We start from the raw sequence: 18,537 nt of genomic DNA on the forward strand, positions 1-18,537 counted from the left end.
GTTAACTCGTCACATTAAAAGAACGTTTTATAAAGAACAATAAACATCTCATCTCTCAATGGTATCCTCAAAACATTTTCCTAATGTGACAGAGAGAATTGTTCTTCTTTTGGTTTTATGAAACATTGGGACAATGTTATATTGAGATCATTGTACAAACTTTAACTTTAATAACATTCCCAAAATATGCTCAAAATGTTGCAAGTAGAATGCTCTTCTTTTGTTATCATGAAACATTGGGACAATGTTATTTTAAGATCATTGTCCAAACTTTAACTTTAACAACATTCCCAAAATATGCTCAAAATGTTGCAAGTAAAATGTTCTAATTGTGTTAACTCGTCACATTAGAAGAACGTTTTATGAAGAACATTCAACATCTCATCTCTCAATGATATCCTCAAAACATTTTCCTAACGTGACAGAGAGAATGTTCCTCTTTTGTTTTTATGAAACATTGGGACAATGTTATATTGAGATCATTGTACAAACTTTAACTTTAACAACATTCCCAAAATATGCTCAAAATGTTGCAAGTAGAATGCTCTTCTTTTGTTATCATGAAACATTGGGACAATGTTATATTGAGATCATTGTACAAACTTTAACTTTAACAACATTCCCAAAATATGCTCAAAATGTTGCAGGTAAAATGTTCTAATTGTGTTAACTCGTCACATTAAAAGAACGTTTTATAAAGAACAATAAACATCTCATCTCTCAATGATATCCTCAAAACATTTTCCTAATGTGACAGAGAGAATGTTCTTCTTTTGTTATGACAAAACATTGGGACAATGTTATATTGAGATCATTGTACAAACTTTAACTTTAACAACATTCCCAAAATATCCTCAAAATGTTGCAGGTAAAATGTTCTAATTGTGTTAACTCGTCACATTAGAAGAACGTTTTATAAAGAACATTCAACATCTCATCTCTCAATGATATCCTCAAAATATTCTATAAATGTGACAGAGAGAATGTTCTTCTTTTGTTTTTATGAAACATTGGGACAATGTTATATTGAGATCATTGTACAAACTTTAACTTTAACAACATTCCCAAAATATTCTCAAAATGTTGCAAATAAAATGTTATAATTTTGTTAACTCGTCACATTAAAATAACGTTTTATAAAGAACATTCAACATCTCATCTCTCAATGATATCCTCAAAACGTTTTCCTAACGTGACAGAGAGAACGTTCTTCTTTCGTTATAATGAAACATAGGGACAATGATATTTTGAGATCATAGTACAACTTGTTATTTCAGAAACATTCCCAAAACATCTTTTGAATGTTGCAGTTAAAATGTTATATCTTAGTTTTCATATAACGTTATAGGAACATTTTTTTAAATGAGAAAACATCCTTAAAATGTTCGGTAAACATTACATTCAAATGTTTTCTTTAGAACATTAACCAAACTTGTAGGGAATGTTAGCGAAAGTTCTGAGAACGTTCCCTGCTAGCTGGGTTAGCAGTTTAGTAAAATATTGAATGCACAGAAGGGTGCACACTTCTTCTATCTCTCATTGCTGTTTAACTTTACCTGAGTCCTAGATTACCCTGGTCCATGGAGTGACGGCCGCAGACAAAGGGAGAGGCGGTGCTTCAGTTTCCCAATTTATACTGTTCCAGAGGAAAGTAGTTGAGTGTATTATGTTAGTTTGGAGAAAGTGTATATTGTGTTGTAAATGGTATTATTGGTTGTGGTTTATTTGGGAAAGTAATTATTTGATATTTACCTCTATTATTGGTTTGGTAGAGACTAACTGGATATGTATAGCAGTGTTGAGAAGAACAGCTGCTGAACTTAGTGTTTTTGTTTTGTTGTTACTTTGTTAACAGGGGATGATGTTTATGTTTAATTTTGTTAGTTTCAGAAGATGTCTTTTGTTATATCTGCCCCTGTGTAACGGTCATCAGCTGGAGTGCCCTTGAGAGCCACCAGAGGGCACTCCACACCGGACTATCAGATTCACTCACAGACTACATTTCCCATCCTGCATCTACCTGGACTGATTACTTCATACACCTGCACTGCACTGATTACACACACACACCTGCACCTCATTCACACACACATAAAAGCCACTTCCACACTCCACTTCTCTGCGAAGTATTGCATTGCCCTGGCGTACAATTTCTGAGCGTTTATTCCTGTGTTTGCTGTTCTCGTTTACTGACCTTGGACTGTGTATTTCGACTCCTGATTGTTCTCTGCCTGCCTTAACCCGGATTGTTAATTGGACTTTGCCTTTTGCTGCCTGCCCTGACTTCTGCCTGTGACCCCGATCTGCTCTGTTCTCTCCGTTGTTCTGTCTGCTGTTGTTTAACCCTGCCTGTCTGACCACTCTAAATAAAGCTGCAAATGGATCCCTCCTCGTCCGCTGCATCATTACACCCTGTATATTAATTTTGGTCCTTTTTGTTTGGAGAAAATAATTTTTTCTTATCAGCTCACTGCCTGTTCTTGGCCTTGACCACCACAGTAAGGTATTATTTTGTTTTGATTCAGGTGAAATTTAATATTTAAATGATGTTCATATACAGTGGTCTCAAAGTATTTGGACACTTAAAGCTGCAGTCAGCAAGTCTGGCAGATTGGGTTGACTTAGCCAAAATTTTGAATGTTAACAACTCTCATGCCCCTCCCCCACTACCAGTGAGCACCCTCCCATCGAGGTCGTGCTCGTCAGTGCATCACTGTGCGTGTGTACCTGGTTTTCTGTGAACGCGTTCGTCTCTTCAGCATCGCTCAACACCATGGACTCGGAGGTAGTCTGCCCTGGCTAATCTACCCATAGATAGCAATAACCGAGGAATTGGAAGCTTGTTAGTAGATTTTCTCTCCGCCATCACACTTAGTGCAATCTTCAGGCGAACTTCAGGCGTGGCGTGTGCATGTGATATTGTAACGTGCGTGAGGGAGGGGGGATCTGTGGCGTGTGCACGACCTGTGATTGACAGTCAGATCTCACACCCCCCTGCGCTGATTGGACCTGATGATCTGGGAGCGGTGGATTTTAGCAAAACAAATAACACGCTCCAGGTGGAGTTAGAAGCTCGGGTTTTTTTCTAAAACCACCTTATTTATGTTGTTCTGTCGGATTATAGTGTCAATTTCACTGAATATGATCAATTTTTTGCCAACGGCAGCTTTAAGCTACAATGACTCATGTATAAGCGTCTTATTTTTTAATCAAGAAAAATATGATTAAAGTCCACATCATGCAAACTAGAAACTCTTCTTCTAACCACAGGTCGAGATCTGTCGTTCCAACTACACAACTCTGCGATGCTGTTTGCAATGTTCGTTAGAACGATGGTTTCGGGAAACACTGACTCATTGAACTGATGATAACAACGGAACTTGCGAACATAGTTGGCTAGCGATGCTTTTGGGAAACGCACCCCTGGTCAATTCTGGGCTGTTTTCTGGACATCTCCCTATGTCAGGCTCATAGATTTCATTTCTTCCTGAAATCTTCACATGGTTAACACATGGTTACTATCTACTAACAATCACGGCGTTCGTGGCTCGATTAGTCGAGACTGTTTTCCAAGATGGATCCTGTCTGTAAACGCGTAATGTATTGTCTTTATAAAGTATGTTCTTATTAAACTGTCTGTATACCTACAAAGTTTTCAATGCTTCGGTTTGCATGTAGGGACCCTCATTATGCTACCGTGTTAGTGTGAGGCTATTTTGAGCCTTGTTAGTGGTATTAACTAGCGATTTACTTTTACTTACTCTGTGCCCCATACTAGCGTTATAAGCTCATCTGTTTTTAAAGATAAAACTCTTTACATTTGATTATCATGAAAACGCATTCCAGGGAATGATCGACTCAGTAACCATGTGTTAATTACCCCTAGGTTCATTTTTCACTGGAGTTGTCCTTTAAGGCGTTTTTTAAAAGTTTCCACAGAGTGTGTTGTTCAAATCATCAAATCACAAAGCACCTGTTAACTGTTAACTTGTAATTAGCACTGATTAGCACCATGTCGGAGCAACCAGAGGGCGAAGGAGTTTTTAATCGTCTTTTTTATGCTGTTAGATACTGTTTCAAACTGAAAAAATAAAATAAGAACTAATCTGAACTAAGAACTTTTTTTCTCATCTAAGGAAGTTAATGTTATTGTACTTCCATGGCAAGTAGCATGCATGTCAGCATCTTTTTTAAAGTGAATTAGTGTGAATCTCTTTCACGCATAAATCTTACGTCAACAATAACCTACGTAATTTTAAGCATGATCATAAACATAGCATTGCAACATTTTTTTTTTCGTATATAAAATATTGTATATATTTTTTTTTAATTTGTAAAAAACATTTTCTGGTGTTTTTTTTCGGTTACAGCCAACGCCATGACTGCTTCTTTCTTCTTCCATTCATAGAAATAAGGAAATTAACTCACTACTTCTTTAATTATGGCGGGGAGGGGAAATGACTTATTTATGGATATCTAAAATAGAGCAACGTAGGTCATGCACAATAATTTGCACTAGTCATAATGACGTTTGAGATATCTTTAACTTTCATTCTGCCTAGTCAAAACTGAATTACAGATATCTGCAATTGTCATTTAAGATGTGTGACGAATTGAATGTCGTTTTTAACGATGTCATTGCAGATATCTGTAATTCAGTTTTGCCTAGTCAAATATGAATTACAGATATATCTATCTGTCGTTTCGACTAGTCACAATTACGTTACAGATATCTTGAATGACAATTCCAACTATCCAAAATGTAATTACGACTACCCAGGAAACACATTTACGTTGTGGCAACGTCGCTGTCTACGTGCTCGCAACATTGTAACAACGCAGAATTGTAAGACGCGCCAGGGCTGTAGCAACGTTGTTGCGCGACATTCAGCAACTGAGAGCCCAGCAAACATTGGTTTGACGGCAACGTCATGTCCCTGGCCAAAAATAGTCGCGGTAGAAAGGGCATAAATCGGTAAAAATATGTAACACAGAACATTTCCTAAAAATGCATTCATTTGTACATGTCTACAGTTCTCTTGAGTTGCATGTATAATTGTTATTTTGACTTTAACCTACGTGTAGTTCAATATATAGTGTATCGGGTGAGAGGACATCACCTGGCGACGTCTTTTACACATGCATTTATAGTCCATCATGACCCTCTATGAAATCCTTATGAAATATGCAAAAACAATTATGCTTACACCTTGGTTGATACTGCAACAATTAAATTTAAGAGCCCCAAGTAGGTTTTTAAGAGGTTCTGAAAAGACGTACATTGACGTGCTTTCATCAGAACTGTTCCACCGAGATGTTGTAGCAAATCTCGCGATATTGCAAAATCCCACGATAGGATATATTATCTTGTGATAAAGCGATAACGCAGCCATTTTCCCGTTTTTCTACAACCACGAGGCGAGCAGGATTTGAGGGTGCATTGTTGTGTTTTGCTGAATTACTAAAAATCTGCTGTTGGGTAAGTACATTTTGTATTATAAATGTGACATTAGACATTTTTGTTATTACATTTTGTTATAGGTCGTGCTGGCGCGACCGCAACATTGCCCAGCAGCGAATTGTAAAAAATAATAATAATAATAAAAGTGGAACGAAACTGCGCTACTCGTTTGTGCTTCACGGACTGTTTATTAGTATGGACAATTTTGGATATTTCATGATTCAGGAGGTGTTTTGCATAAATGTTAACATATCACAAAACGTTTCTGTGATTTACTGTGGCTCACTGTGTTTATATCTTACACTACCATAAAATGAATTTGTGCAGGTGAGGTAATGCACAATGAAAATAGGGAAGTATCAGGAAGGAGACTACCTGATTCCTCACCTATGGTCTCAGCTTTAAATACTTAAGTAAGTAATGCTTTATGGCCATGCCTTTTTGCATAATGAATATAAATCCTGTCTGTATGCAAAGAATGAATCTTCTGTTTTTGATAATGTTTGGAATGTATTGTGAGTGTATTATTGTCACTTGGAGGGCAGTTTATCTGCTCTCTATATTAAGGCAGTTAATGGCTCATGTTTCCTTTGTTACAAAGTTGCTTTCTAACCATACTCTAAGATTACCAATTTTGTAATCACTTCAGTGAAATTTTTAAAACGTGATTTTGTTTGTTGATCTTGATGAAATTACATTAAGTTGCAATTTTCAGGGTCACATAACGAACAGCCATCTGCCAGACGTAGAATTCGGGAATCCTTCTCCAGGCCATCTGGCAGAACCAAAGAGACATTGCATTTGTTTCTTGTTTAATGTCCTTCACAAAGGTGTTTTTTTATTTTACCATATAGTTATGGTGTTTATTGATTAAGGTGTCCTTTCTTACCTTAAATATTTTTCACCCATTTGTTTTTAATGTCTATTGTCTCCAGTAGTTCCAAATTCTGCATTATCATCCCAGTCCCAGAGGACACCCCATTGTATGTGAGAAGTTTGTGATTCACATCTTATTTTATTCACAATATACCTTAAATACAAACATACATTTTTCTAAATAATTGTTCATACCGTTACAAATATAGAGCCTATAATGTCTGTCATTGCTCAAGAAAAAGCTAAAGTACAGCCAGCTAATTTTATAGTAACTAATGCAGTATTACACTGTGAAGTGTACATTTGAACAGCAGTCTTATCACTTCACAATTTAAAATATGTAGACCTGGGGCATGTTCAAGTTCAAAACGGTGCGCAACGTTTTGCTACGGTTTCCGGGTTGAACGTCATGTTTCCTGGAAACGGCGTGCACCGGTGTGCAACGGGGTTTGAGATGCGTTTTCTCTTGTTTGGTGGGTGTGTCAGAACTGCAGTCCAATCAGCAGCAACATGTATATAAAGCACGCGGTATTAAAGTAAACTCGCACAATGGGTTCAAGGAAAGTAATTTACAAATGTGTCCGATGCAGCTCGGTATACGCAACAACTGAGGATATTAGAAGACATGTTTGTCGAAAGTTTTATTGTAAAAAATATAGGATATCAACATAATGATGTAGTTGTTTATATTTTTAGCTTCATTGCAAGTGTGTTGGTTTAGAAATAAACAATGGTAATTAAGTGCTTTTCCTAAAAATGAGAAAGAAAATACAGGGTATTAAAACAGTATGAACTACAAATAAAGTCAGTATGTGAGGCTAAATAGATGTGTTTTAGTCTGAATTAGGTAAGATGTGTGCTTCAGTTTCAGTTTCAGCAATCCCTTCACTCGATTGGGATGTTCTCTTTTGTTCTGGGCGGCAAGTGCAGTAACTGTAACATCGGGCATATTTTGTAGTATTAAACACATATTTATACCGACTTCATCAGGCTCTGAAAATTCTTCACAAAGAACACAAAGAATTCTCAGCTGCCATAGTTGCAACTCTTGCGTCATCAGAACAGTGTGTTCAACGCATCACCGTTTCTGTTTAAAAAACGTTGTGCAACGTTTTGTCGGGGCTGAACGCAGGCCAGGTGTAGCCAACCCTGGTCCTCGACCCTGGTCCACACCTGATCCATTATTAGTCAGCAGGAAGTAGGGCAGGGATAGTTTGGAAACAAGCAGGAGAGTGGCTCTCGAGTACCAGGGTTGGCTACCTTGGATTTAGTCATTGTGAATGATTATTATATGGCTACAATAGTTGACTGTCCAATTGGATTACAAGAAATCTAAATCTTTGCTACATCCACAAAGTAGTTAAAATAAAACAATATTATTTACAGTTTTTATTTAACTACCCTCTTATTTAAGTTTGTGTGTGTTTTGCTTTCATTAACAGAATTTCCTAATGTTGTCTTGCCTCTTGACCGCTGCATTCGGGAGAGAGCACAGAAGTGAGGGTATGTGTGTTAATGGTCTTTTCCAACCATGGGGTTGTCCTATCCAAAATTGAATTTACATTTTACAAATATTTACATTTTGAAATAGCTGGCACCAGACCCTCAAGGAGCGCTTAGCCCATGTCAACTGAAAGTGAAAGTAAGAAATATATATTTCCAATTATTGTGAACAGCATGATTTTTTTGTTTTGTAAGATAAAATCAGAGATTGATTTGGTAAATATGCATGATGCTCAAAGACTGAGATGGCTGTTCACATGTGAAACATATGAATTAGCCAGTGCCAGTTATCTTGAGAAAGCCTGGAAGAAGAGGAAAAAAGCTCTTTATCTGTCAGGTTTGGCATAGACGAAGCAGGCAAGAATGGTAAGTTAAATGCTTTAATTTGCAGAATGGATCGGTACAGCGAAACAGGTGAGTAAACAGTAAGTTGAATTTCAGAAGATAGCTTAACTGAAGTGTAACCAAGTCTCTCTCTCTCTCTCTCTCTCTCTCTCTCTCTCTCTCTCTCTCTCTCTCTCTCTCTCTCTCTCTCTCTCTCTCTCTCTCTCTCTCTCTCTCTCTCTCTCTCTCTCTCTCTCTCTCTCTCTTGCAGATGATGATGGAGTTCCTTAAAAGACGGAATGATGACTGGCTGAGAAGATCAGGATCGAAGGTAGGAATACAGGTAAGTATGGTAGAGAGTCTGTGTCATGTGTAGACGAGACCAGACGATGACTGAAGGGTGAGTGCTGAATATAAAGGGGTGAGAAGACGAGGTACAGGTGATGATGATAATTACTCAGGGGAGAGTGAGTGCAGGTGCACCAAAGAGGATCCTGGGAAAATAATGCAGAGAAGACAGATGGTGAATGTGACATTATCGAGATGATCTGTAGATGAAGATTTGTTTGTATATGCTATGTGTGTGTGTGTGTGTATATATGTGTATGTATATATTTGTATTCATGTATTTCTCCAAATGATTTGTATATGCGCCCGAAAGTTGTTTGCTAAATAAGTTTGTGGTGTAGAAGTACAAGTATTTCACCAAGTATTGAATGATTATTGATACCATTGTTTTCGCTCGTTGTCAATTCAGTCTCCCCTGAATTGTCCTTTACTTGGAATTATTATTTATTTTTTTACTTTTTTTGAGGTGAAGTAATCCTGTGTAATTTCTTTCACAGAATCATGTCAAATGCCTTAATGGCGATTTTCAATATGAGGAGTGGTGGTCAAATTGAAAAGAAGTCATTCAACACTACACAAACGCTTTGTACGATGTACAGTAATTCAAGGTAATTTTGGCCTTATGACATAAAAAAAAAAAAACTCTTGTTCCTTGTCTAATATTAATGTAATTTTTATTGTTAACTTTTATCTATTCAGGGGACATTCTTTAAAAGACCACCTGTCTTTATCAGAAATGTCCTTTTCACTTTTACAGTTACACACCTAGTGAAGGGTCTTTCTTAAGGGCTCAGTATTGAAGAGGGCAAATGCTGTTTTTCTTTTCACTATTCGAACACATTATGCAGAACATCTTTTATTGGCATAAGATTATTATACAGTAAAATAAGTACGTCATTTACCTAGAAATGAGCCATTTTCTTTAAAAAAAAAAACATATTCTCTTCCCACAGATGCTGTGATGAGATGGAGCCCAAATGCCATTGATGCAGCAGTGGAGGAACACCTGAAGAACGCTCCAGGAACAGCCTGGGGTGGTGGATTTAAAAAATGCCATAAACAAAACAAAAACCATAAAGCCATAAACAAACTTCATAGACTCTAAAAACTTTTATTTATGGCTGTTTAACAGTAATGCAAGACTGTTAGTAGACCTTTTTAGAACCTTTGTCAAGTTCAGATGTGTAAAAATAGTGTAAAATTATTTTATATGCAGGATTATATATACACATACATTTGGCAGCAACACATCTTATAAACATCCAGAAGAACTAAAAAAAATAAACCCATTTAGACGTCCAGGGACGTGCAGAAAAGACGTGGAATTCACGGCCAGACATTCATTTTTCAACCATGACGGGACGTCTCTGACTGACGTCTTTTTCACCGTCTTTTCAACGTCTTTTCAACGTCCAAATGTTTGCTGGGAGATGACGTTCTGACAATTTTTTGTTTTTATGCTAGATAGGCCTATAGATATCCCCCATTTAGCATTTTATTTCTTGAGGTTAATTTTTATTTAGTCAGATGTTAGATAATTGTAGTTTTTTTGAAATCTTGTTTATCCTTATTATTATTTAATGGGACTATCAGTAAATTAGCCTAATTATACTCAACACCTGCAAGTGTACACTTTGAAGAGTAAAAATTACAGAAGGTTATGTTAATTCAACTTTATTAAACCTACTGTATATATGGTAATCAAATTGCACTTTCAAAAGTCATACATTTGTGAAAAAGAAAAAAACTAAATAAATGAATATACAATTTTTTTTTAAAGTATAATAAATAAAACATAAAAAGCAAAGATCATAACATTTAATGAACAAAACCAGCAGACAGTCGAAAGCCGGACGATAAAGTTCAGTAAATGGAATCAGTACAGAAAACATCCACAAATCCAGAGGAGCAAAGAAACGAGACTAAATAGCAGACAAATGAAATGAAAAACTAAACAGTGCAAGCGAGGCTACATTAGTCACATTAGAAAATTAAGTTGTAGGTTGTGTTAAAGGTGCTGTATGTAGCTTTTTTACCAAAACGAATCCTTTTTTTATTGCCTGTGTGTGAAGGGGTTGTAATCTCACATTAAAATGATCCACTTTGCGGGTTTTGCTATTACCTCTGAAAGCAAGTATTCTTATTTTTATGTGAAGGTCCCGGGTCGGATTTACCGCCAGTGACGTCACCTGCATGCGCGCTCCCGAGCCTCTCGACTCGTCTAGCCTACTAACTTTGCACTCAACAGCGACAACACTGCAACTTATGACATGGACTTATGACTTATGCAGCTTATGACATGTCTGATAACACTAAGAAACGACCTGCGCCCAGCAAAACACCGACTCCAACACAAACTCCACACATTGATAAAAAACAAAAACAAAAAAGTTTTTTCTGCTGAAGCTCGTAAGGCCAGGCGTGTATCGGATGAACACGGATCAACATCGGCAGGGCATTTGAATCATGGAGAAACCTTATCTACAAACCTAGAATGTACATTTCCTGAATAAAATGTGAAGTAACGTTAGTGCTTGCAGTGGCAAAATTCGGCACGGTTGATAGGGTTCCATACTTATCATGGTACGTGCATGGAGCATTAGTTCAACGTCAAGCTGATAAAAGTAGCCTATTGTAACGTTGCAGTGGGAGTTTACCTGAGTTTCCAGCATGTTGTGGGATGCTTTGTGTGTTGCATCTCAGTTTGGCCGGTACCCACACAGTGCTCGCTCATAAATTTGAGTGCGCGTAGCACGCGCTTGTAAACTTATTGGTTGCAATCTGAAACATCACCGCTAGCGCCTGCTGAAAACTACATACAGCTCCTTTAATAACGTATCTTATTTAGCTGAGGTAAATAAAACGCAATACTCAGGTAGGCCTATCCTTGCTAGATGAAGAACAAGACAACACAATGAGCCCAATGGGTGGTTGAAATTTAAAAGTCTGATTTTCGCGCTTCAGGGCAGTGACGAGTACATATGTATCCAGTGGTTGTCAAGACACCAGCACAACCGTCCTTAAGCAGTGGCCCTGAACAGTGGTTCAATGTCAACATTGTGACAACTCTGTAACAACCTTCACCACACAACGTAGCCTAGTTATAGCAACCTTTTGGCCATGTTGATAACGTTGTTAGAAGGTTGGGTACGTTGTGCCAACGTTCTGTGTTTGCTGGTAGTCAGAAAGACATTGTTGATATCTACAATGTAAATTCCGGAGAGTCAAACTTAGCTTTTAAATGTTAAAAGGGCTTGCCATAGATATTGGTTTATTTCGAGTCAGAGGGATTGTCAGGCATGTTCAAAAGTGAGTAACTTTAGTTATTTGTGGATCAGTGGCCCCTGGGGACCAAACGAAATTTTTCCGTAAAAGTCTAGTGGGGCTACATGCCCACCAAATTTCATGTTCCCCGGTTTTTCGGTGTCCCTGGTATCGTTGACGAAAAATTCAGTAAGATGACGAAAAAAAAAAAAAAAAAAACTTTGACAATCCCTATATGACCGCTTTCGCTAGCTACGCTAGCGGCGGTCATAATAACGATTCATTCACGAACCGGCCATTTTCTGGTGGAGTGGAGCTGAGCTCACGTCACCGTCTCGAGTGCAGGCAAGACAGAAGAGTTCGAGGGCGATCTGAGTTCGAAGACGAAGAGTTTTATATGATTTGACTGTAACCATATACATGGATATAATAAAATGATGCATGGAAAAGAAACTGTCGACAGTCTCAGTGAGTTTAATTCATACAGTTCGAGTGTTGTAATTTTATGATGGAAGGTTAGCACTGCTGCAGTTCATTTTACAGGTTTCCCTGCACTATTAGGGACAAAAAATTTATTATTTGTCAAATTCGATTGACGTTTAGGTAATTTCGATCGTTAATCTTGTAAATTATTTAATCCACTGAACACTGATGTGGTAATGTAAAAACACTCTCCCAACAGCATACTGTTTATTTTTAGCCTAATTCCTTGTCAAATTAAAATGATATAGTTGTATATCACTTGTGATGGTATTTTGTAAAGATATGGCCAGACGTGCAGTCTACCAATAACATTAGAGCGACAGCACTTCGAACGCCCACAAGCGATCACAGTTAGCCCACAGTAGGCTTTTAGATGCGCGCTAAAAAAAAGCTCTGCAGAGTAAAAAAAAAAGTGTTTGATGAGACAGGAGATAGGGTGCTTGGGTGCGACAGCCTCAGGGCCCCGTGTCAAATAGGTGAAAAGAAAATTAGTGCTTTTAATGATAAAGGTGCCATTTCAGAGGAGGACAAAGAAACATCTACAACTGTTGACATTTTCAAGGTAAGTTAACCCGAATGTGTGTGTGTGAGATTTTTTTTTTTTTTTTTTTTTTTTTTTGTCCAGGCTTAACATTTCATCAGGGTGTTTGGATATCACTACAGATATGAGTGCAAAAGCACGTGCCCGTAGTGCTTGTGTCGCGTGCCCTGCAAATACATAAAAGTTTCATATCTGTCATATTTCCCGGTGTTCTCCTCCGATCACTTTCTGCCATGTGCTTTTATTTTTGATGGCACACTTGGTCAGCATACACTCCTGCGATGCGACCGTGTCCCCCTCTCTCCCACACACACATGCTGTATAGTTAGTTTACATGATAAACGTAGTCTTAATATTACTTTTTTTTTTTCAAATCGCTTAGACACTAAAAGTGAAACTTGAAGCACACTCAGACTGAGTGACTCAGTGGAACAGTCATACCGAATCTTAGACCAAGTTTGAAAAACAAGAAGCACATTACGTGCTTTACACCCAACAGCTTTACACTAACAGCTCTTTTGTTTTATTTAGGAAACACTGCCATTTAAATGCCACATTAATTTCCTGTTGACCGACACCCAATGATCATGTGAGAAAACCCTAAATTTATCACTTAGAAATCAAAACTCAGGGTTTTGAGAAAGAAAAATATATATTTTTTTTATAATGAGGCTATATGTATATACATTTACATATATGTAGCCTATATATATTTATGTGTATATATATTTGTGTCATGCATGCATAGGTTGTTTATCCAAATTCGACCAATCAAATGGGGCCTTACTATCTTTATACCCACCTCCTCAGAAGGTGCTATTATGCTATTGGCTAGATCGGGCCCACAGGGGAATCTAGTGGCTCAGGCTACGTTTACACGGAAACGATCTGAATAGAAAACGCAAAAGTGATCACTTATTATTATGCGTTTAGACGAGCGTTATGGGGGGGGAATCTGCGTGCATACGGTGACGCAAAAGTCTGTGAAATTCAATGTAGTATGCACTCCAGGCGGCTAGGTGGCAATGTGAAGCACTGATCGGTGCCTTCACTGTCTAGCAGACTTTTGCGTTTTTACCGTTTAGATGGAAACGCGACGGTGGAGCGTTTTTAAGATTTCCACTCTGGAGGGTGGTTTCACTTTTTTGCGTTTTTTAAGCCCCCAAAACGCCGTCGCCGTCTAAACGAAAGGCACATCTGATAAAATATTTGTACGTTTTCACCCGCGAGCGTTCTCGTGTAAACAGGGCCTTAGAGCAGAGAGTGGAAAATAAAAACTAATGGCGGGAGTGGAGACAAGTGAGGAAAATGCGGGAAAACAGGAAAACAGCCTAAAGAGAACTGTACTTCTGAAATATGGCAATATTTTGCCTTCAATAGAGAAGACGTGTCATAAATGCAGGTACTGTGAAAGGGGCCGTTCACACATCTAAAAACGCATGGAAAGCGCGGCCGCACCACTATCTCCTTCTTTCCACAAGCGTTTGCGTCTGTCGTTGCTATGCAACCATGACCTGCGTGAGCTTGCGGAAATCTGAAAAGTTGAGATGTTCTCATCTCGTCGTGGCATAGGCAGGCCTGGAAAAATGTGCTTCCATTTTGAGCGTGCTTTCCGCGCACCTGCATTTCACGAGTTCACACTTACATATAATTTGAGGGGGTAAAGTTTAATACGTATTTGGCGTGCTGTCCGGAGGGAGGGCTCCGAGCTCGGAGTTCGACCCCAACCCAGAGTACTCCCCCCGTATGTAAGTGCTTAGGACTAGAAGCGTGGAGAAGGGGTGGTGGAGGGATGCTGCAAAACTGTCAATGGAATGTGGTGAGACTGCTGAGTATATATCAAGCGGCAACCTCCCCGTCTCTCTCTTGAAACCAACACGGAAGTGAGTTAAACTGCAATTCATTAACTGGCCGCTTGGGCTGGCTGCAGAAGTGAGTCAAATCTGTATCTCCCTCATGTTAAAATTACCAACTTTACAGCAGAAAAAAACATGTTTACAGCCTGGTTCTCTCTGTGGCTTTGGTCTATACAGCTAATTTTGCCCTTCATAACAACTGTGAGGGGGGTGAATTTTTTTATAACTCATCCGTTTAGTTGATTAATATTTAAATTTAAGGGTGTGGCCACTTGAGTGACAGGTGGATTCCCGCTGATGTCAATGCTAGCCGTTTGTCTGCTGTTACTAGCCGTCACTTCACCTCAGCAAATGTTGCTGCTGAACTTGCTTTCTCTGCAGTGTTTGTGCTTTTTTTCGGGATTATTTCATACAATTTAATACTTGGGTACAAAGCCCACGTCTTTGGATTCAGTCGTTGTCGTCGAGTCTCGTTTGAGAGAACAACCAGCGCTGTATTTCAGTTGTTTTCCTCTGTGAACATGCACTAATGGATGTCTGACAATTTCGTTGCTTTTTGGGGTTTTCAAATTTAAAACGTCAATAAAGGCTCGTTCGTTCTGCTCTCACGGAACAGATGGATTATATGCTTATGTACCGTCAGATGAAACCATGCAGGCGTCGGCGCTTTCTCCGTTCATGCAATAAATGCACATCCATGAATGAGCGCGGATTTTCTAGCGCATTTAATGTTACTTGCACTTCAAAGGCAATATATCTATGGTTTAACGGTTTAACCCACTTGAGAGGCGGCCGAAATCAGAATTTAAAATGGACTGAATAAGCTCTCTACGAACTTGAGCGATGCCGCGCTGACGGACCATGAAAGAGTGACTGACATGTATGCACATAAATCACTGTCACACACAAACACTCTCGAAGTAATACACAGTCTCACTTGTAGCCATGTATTTTAACTATTATAATATTTCGAAGGGCAAAAACAGGAACTTTTAATTGGCTTTACATCATCAGCTAACTCGATCACGTCGAGCTAGGTGATTTCAGATAGCCAGGCTCATATCTATGGCCAGGCTCCTCAGCTCCACTCACGCACTGTTTGCCTATTTTCTGTTATCCGGGAGTGACGCAAGGCCAAGATGGCGACGGACGGCTCCGCCCACTTTAGGCTTCAAAAATGCTCTTCAGAAACCTACGGGTGACGTCACGGACACTACGTCCATATTTTTTTACAGTCTATGGTATATATATACCTCTTACCATTGATTGCTGAGTGCTCTCCACTTGTGTTAATTATCTGAACGTGCTCCTCCCGAACCTTGTTAATAAAACATCATTTGAAATAACAAATTTGCACACGCTAAAAACGCGATATGTGAACATAAGTGATGGTGTTGCTAAGTCGTTCCGAAAACTTTTGGCCACGTCGAGAGGAAACTAATCTCCACAGTCATCTGGAACGCAATCTCAGGGAGCTATATGAAGACTTCAAAAAGTGTAAGCCCAAATCTACCAAAACTGCTAACGTTTAAGGACACCAGTTTTCTTTGTGAATGAATAATGTATCGTAAATAAATAAATGTTCTTCCTTAAAATACAGGGTGCATAAGTTTGGACACCCCTATGTTAAATTCCCATAGAGGCAGGCAGATTTTTATTTTTAAAGGCCAGTTACTTCATGGATCCAGGATACTATGCATCCTGATAAAGTTCCCTTGGCCTTTGGAATTAAAATAGCCCCACATCATCACATAGCCTTCACCATACCTAGAGATTGGCATGGAGTACTTTCCATAAGATCATCTCTCAATGCAAATCAAACCAGCTATTAGGCTAACTGAAATAAAACCATGCCAATCTCTAGGTAAACTCATCGGCTTAAGCCTGGTTCACACGGGACGATTTTAAAATTGTTGGCCGATTTTCCAAACCTGAGAGACCCCACACACGGGGATAAAAAATCACGGGTCTAACAGTTTTGGTCGTACAGTGTGTGGTGCGCAGCCACACGGCAAAATCAACACATCACACACAAACCGATTTGACTCCCGAGCATTCCCAGGTCAGGTGGGAAATCTCGCAAAATCCCTCGAGATCAAACGTGACTTCAGAGTAAACAATCATGGCGGACGAAGAGGATGCAGTGGCAATAGTTAGTTTGTTTTTAACCGGAAAAAAACGTTATCAAAAGAAAAGGCGATGATCTCCGACGTCCACCGGACTTTCTGGTGCGCCATGCCGCCGGCTGTTTTGATTATGTTTCCCGGTGCTTCCTCGCCGCCTCATCACCGCGCTTTCTGATTGGCAGACACCTAGGATGACTAATAGACAGACAGGGAACCACTAAACATGACAGGACACAAAACCACATCGTGACATCAGCATCTTTTTTAAAGTGAATTAGTGTGAATCTCTTTCACGCATTAATCTTACGTCAACAATAACCTACGTAATTTTAAGCATGATCATAAACATAGCATTGCAACATTTTATATATTTTTTGTATATAAAATATTGTAGGCTATATCATTTTTTTCATTTGTATATAAAAACATTTTCTGGTGTTTTTTTTTATTACAGACAACGCCATGACTGCTTCTTTCTTCTTCCAGTCATAGAAATAAGGAAATTAACTCACTTCTTCTTTGATTATGACGGGGAGGGGAAATTACTTATTTATGGATATCTAAAATAGAGCAACGTAGGTCATGCACAATAATTTGCACTAGTCATAATGACGTTTGAGATATCTTTAACTTTCATTCTGCCTAGTCAAAACTTAATTACAGATATCTGTAATTGTCATTTAAGATGTGTGACGAGTTGAATGTCGTTTTCAATGATGTCATTGCAGATGAAACGACAGATAGAGATATCTCTATCTGTCGTTTCGACTATTCACAATTACTTTACAGACATCTTGAATGACAATTCCAACTATCCAAAATGTAATTACGACTAGTCAGAAAGACATTGTTGATATCTACAATGTTAATTCCGGATAGTCAAACTTACATTTTAAATGTTAAAAGGGCTTGCCATAAAGGGCTTGCCATAATCTACAATGTTAATTCCGATAGTCAAATTTAGCTTTTAAATGTTAAAAGGGCTTGCCATAGATATTGGTTTATTTCGAGTCAGAGGGATTGTCAGGCATGTCCAATAATGAGTAACTTTAGTTATTTGTGGATAAGCGCTGACGCAAGACGCAAACTGTTTTAAACGATTCAGTCCGATTTAGTGTAGCCTACTGGTTCGACCGGTTCACTGAAAAGAACCGGTTCAAAAGAACAATTCGTTCACAAACAAACCGGCCATCATCACTATTCTCTGGTGGAGCTCAGCTCACGTCACCGTCTCGAAGGCAGGCAAGACAGAAGAGTTCGAGGGCGATTTCACTGTTTTATATGATTTGACTGTGTAACCACATACTAAACTGATGCATGGAAAAGAAACTGTCGACAGTCTCAGTGATTTTAATTCATACATTTTTAGTTCGAGTGTTGTAATTTTTGATGCAAGTTTAGCACTGCTGCAGTTCATTTTACAGTTTCCCCTGCATTATGTTGACTATAGGGACAAGAAAATGTATTTGTCAAATTCGATTGACGTTTAGGTAATTAATTGACAGTATGATCGAGTGAGTTTAATTTGTTGATTGTTCGATCGTTAATCTAGTAAATTATTTAATCCACTGAACACTGCTGTGGTAATGTAAAAACACTCTCCCAACAGCATAGCCTACTGTTTATTTTGAGCCTAATTCTTAGTCAAATTAAAGTGACATAGTTGTATCACTTCCCAGTGGGCAATTGATGTTGAAAAGACATTAAATTGATGTCAAAATCAACGTCAAAAAAACTGGGTTGTGATGGTGTAAA

General features: G+C 38.5%; 2 protein-coding genes and 1 long non-coding RNA gene across 3 annotated transcripts in view; all 3 read left to right on the forward strand.

The window, feature by feature from the left end:
* The window catches only part of LOC311092339 (NACHT, LRR and PYD domains-containing protein 3-like), a 59,098-nt gene extending 56,715 nt beyond the window's left edge, over positions 1–2,383 (forward strand). The window contains exon 11 of the mRNA XM_084128993.1: positions 1,477–2,383. The gene's annotated coding sequence lies outside the window, so the exon portion shown is untranslated. The remainder of the gene's footprint in view (positions 1–1,476) is intronic.
* Positions 2,384–6,175: 3,792 nt separating this feature from the next.
* Positions 6,176–7,865, forward strand: LOC311092341. Its single transcript, XR_014608239.1, has 3 exons — positions 6,176–6,291; positions 6,400–6,448; positions 7,780–7,865. It is a non-coding gene; the product is annotated as an uncharacterized lncRNA (long non-coding RNA).
* A 4,819-nt stretch (positions 7,866–12,684) lies between these two features.
* The window catches only part of LOC311092338 (NACHT, LRR and PYD domains-containing protein 3-like), a 45,425-nt gene continuing 39,572 nt past the window's right edge, over positions 12,685–18,537 (forward strand). Inside the window, exon 1 of the mRNA XM_084128992.1 lies at positions 12,685–12,821. Within this exon, the coding sequence (XP_083985118.1) occupies positions 12,760–12,821 (62 nt within the window). The 5' untranslated portion in view covers positions 12,685–12,759. The remainder of the gene's footprint in view (positions 12,822–18,537) is intronic.

Source organism: Abramis brama (assembly GCF_963993115.1).
Source record: "Abramis brama genome assembly, chromosome: 11".
NCBI lineage: Eukaryota > Metazoa > Chordata > Actinopteri > Cypriniformes > Leuciscidae > Abramis > Abramis brama.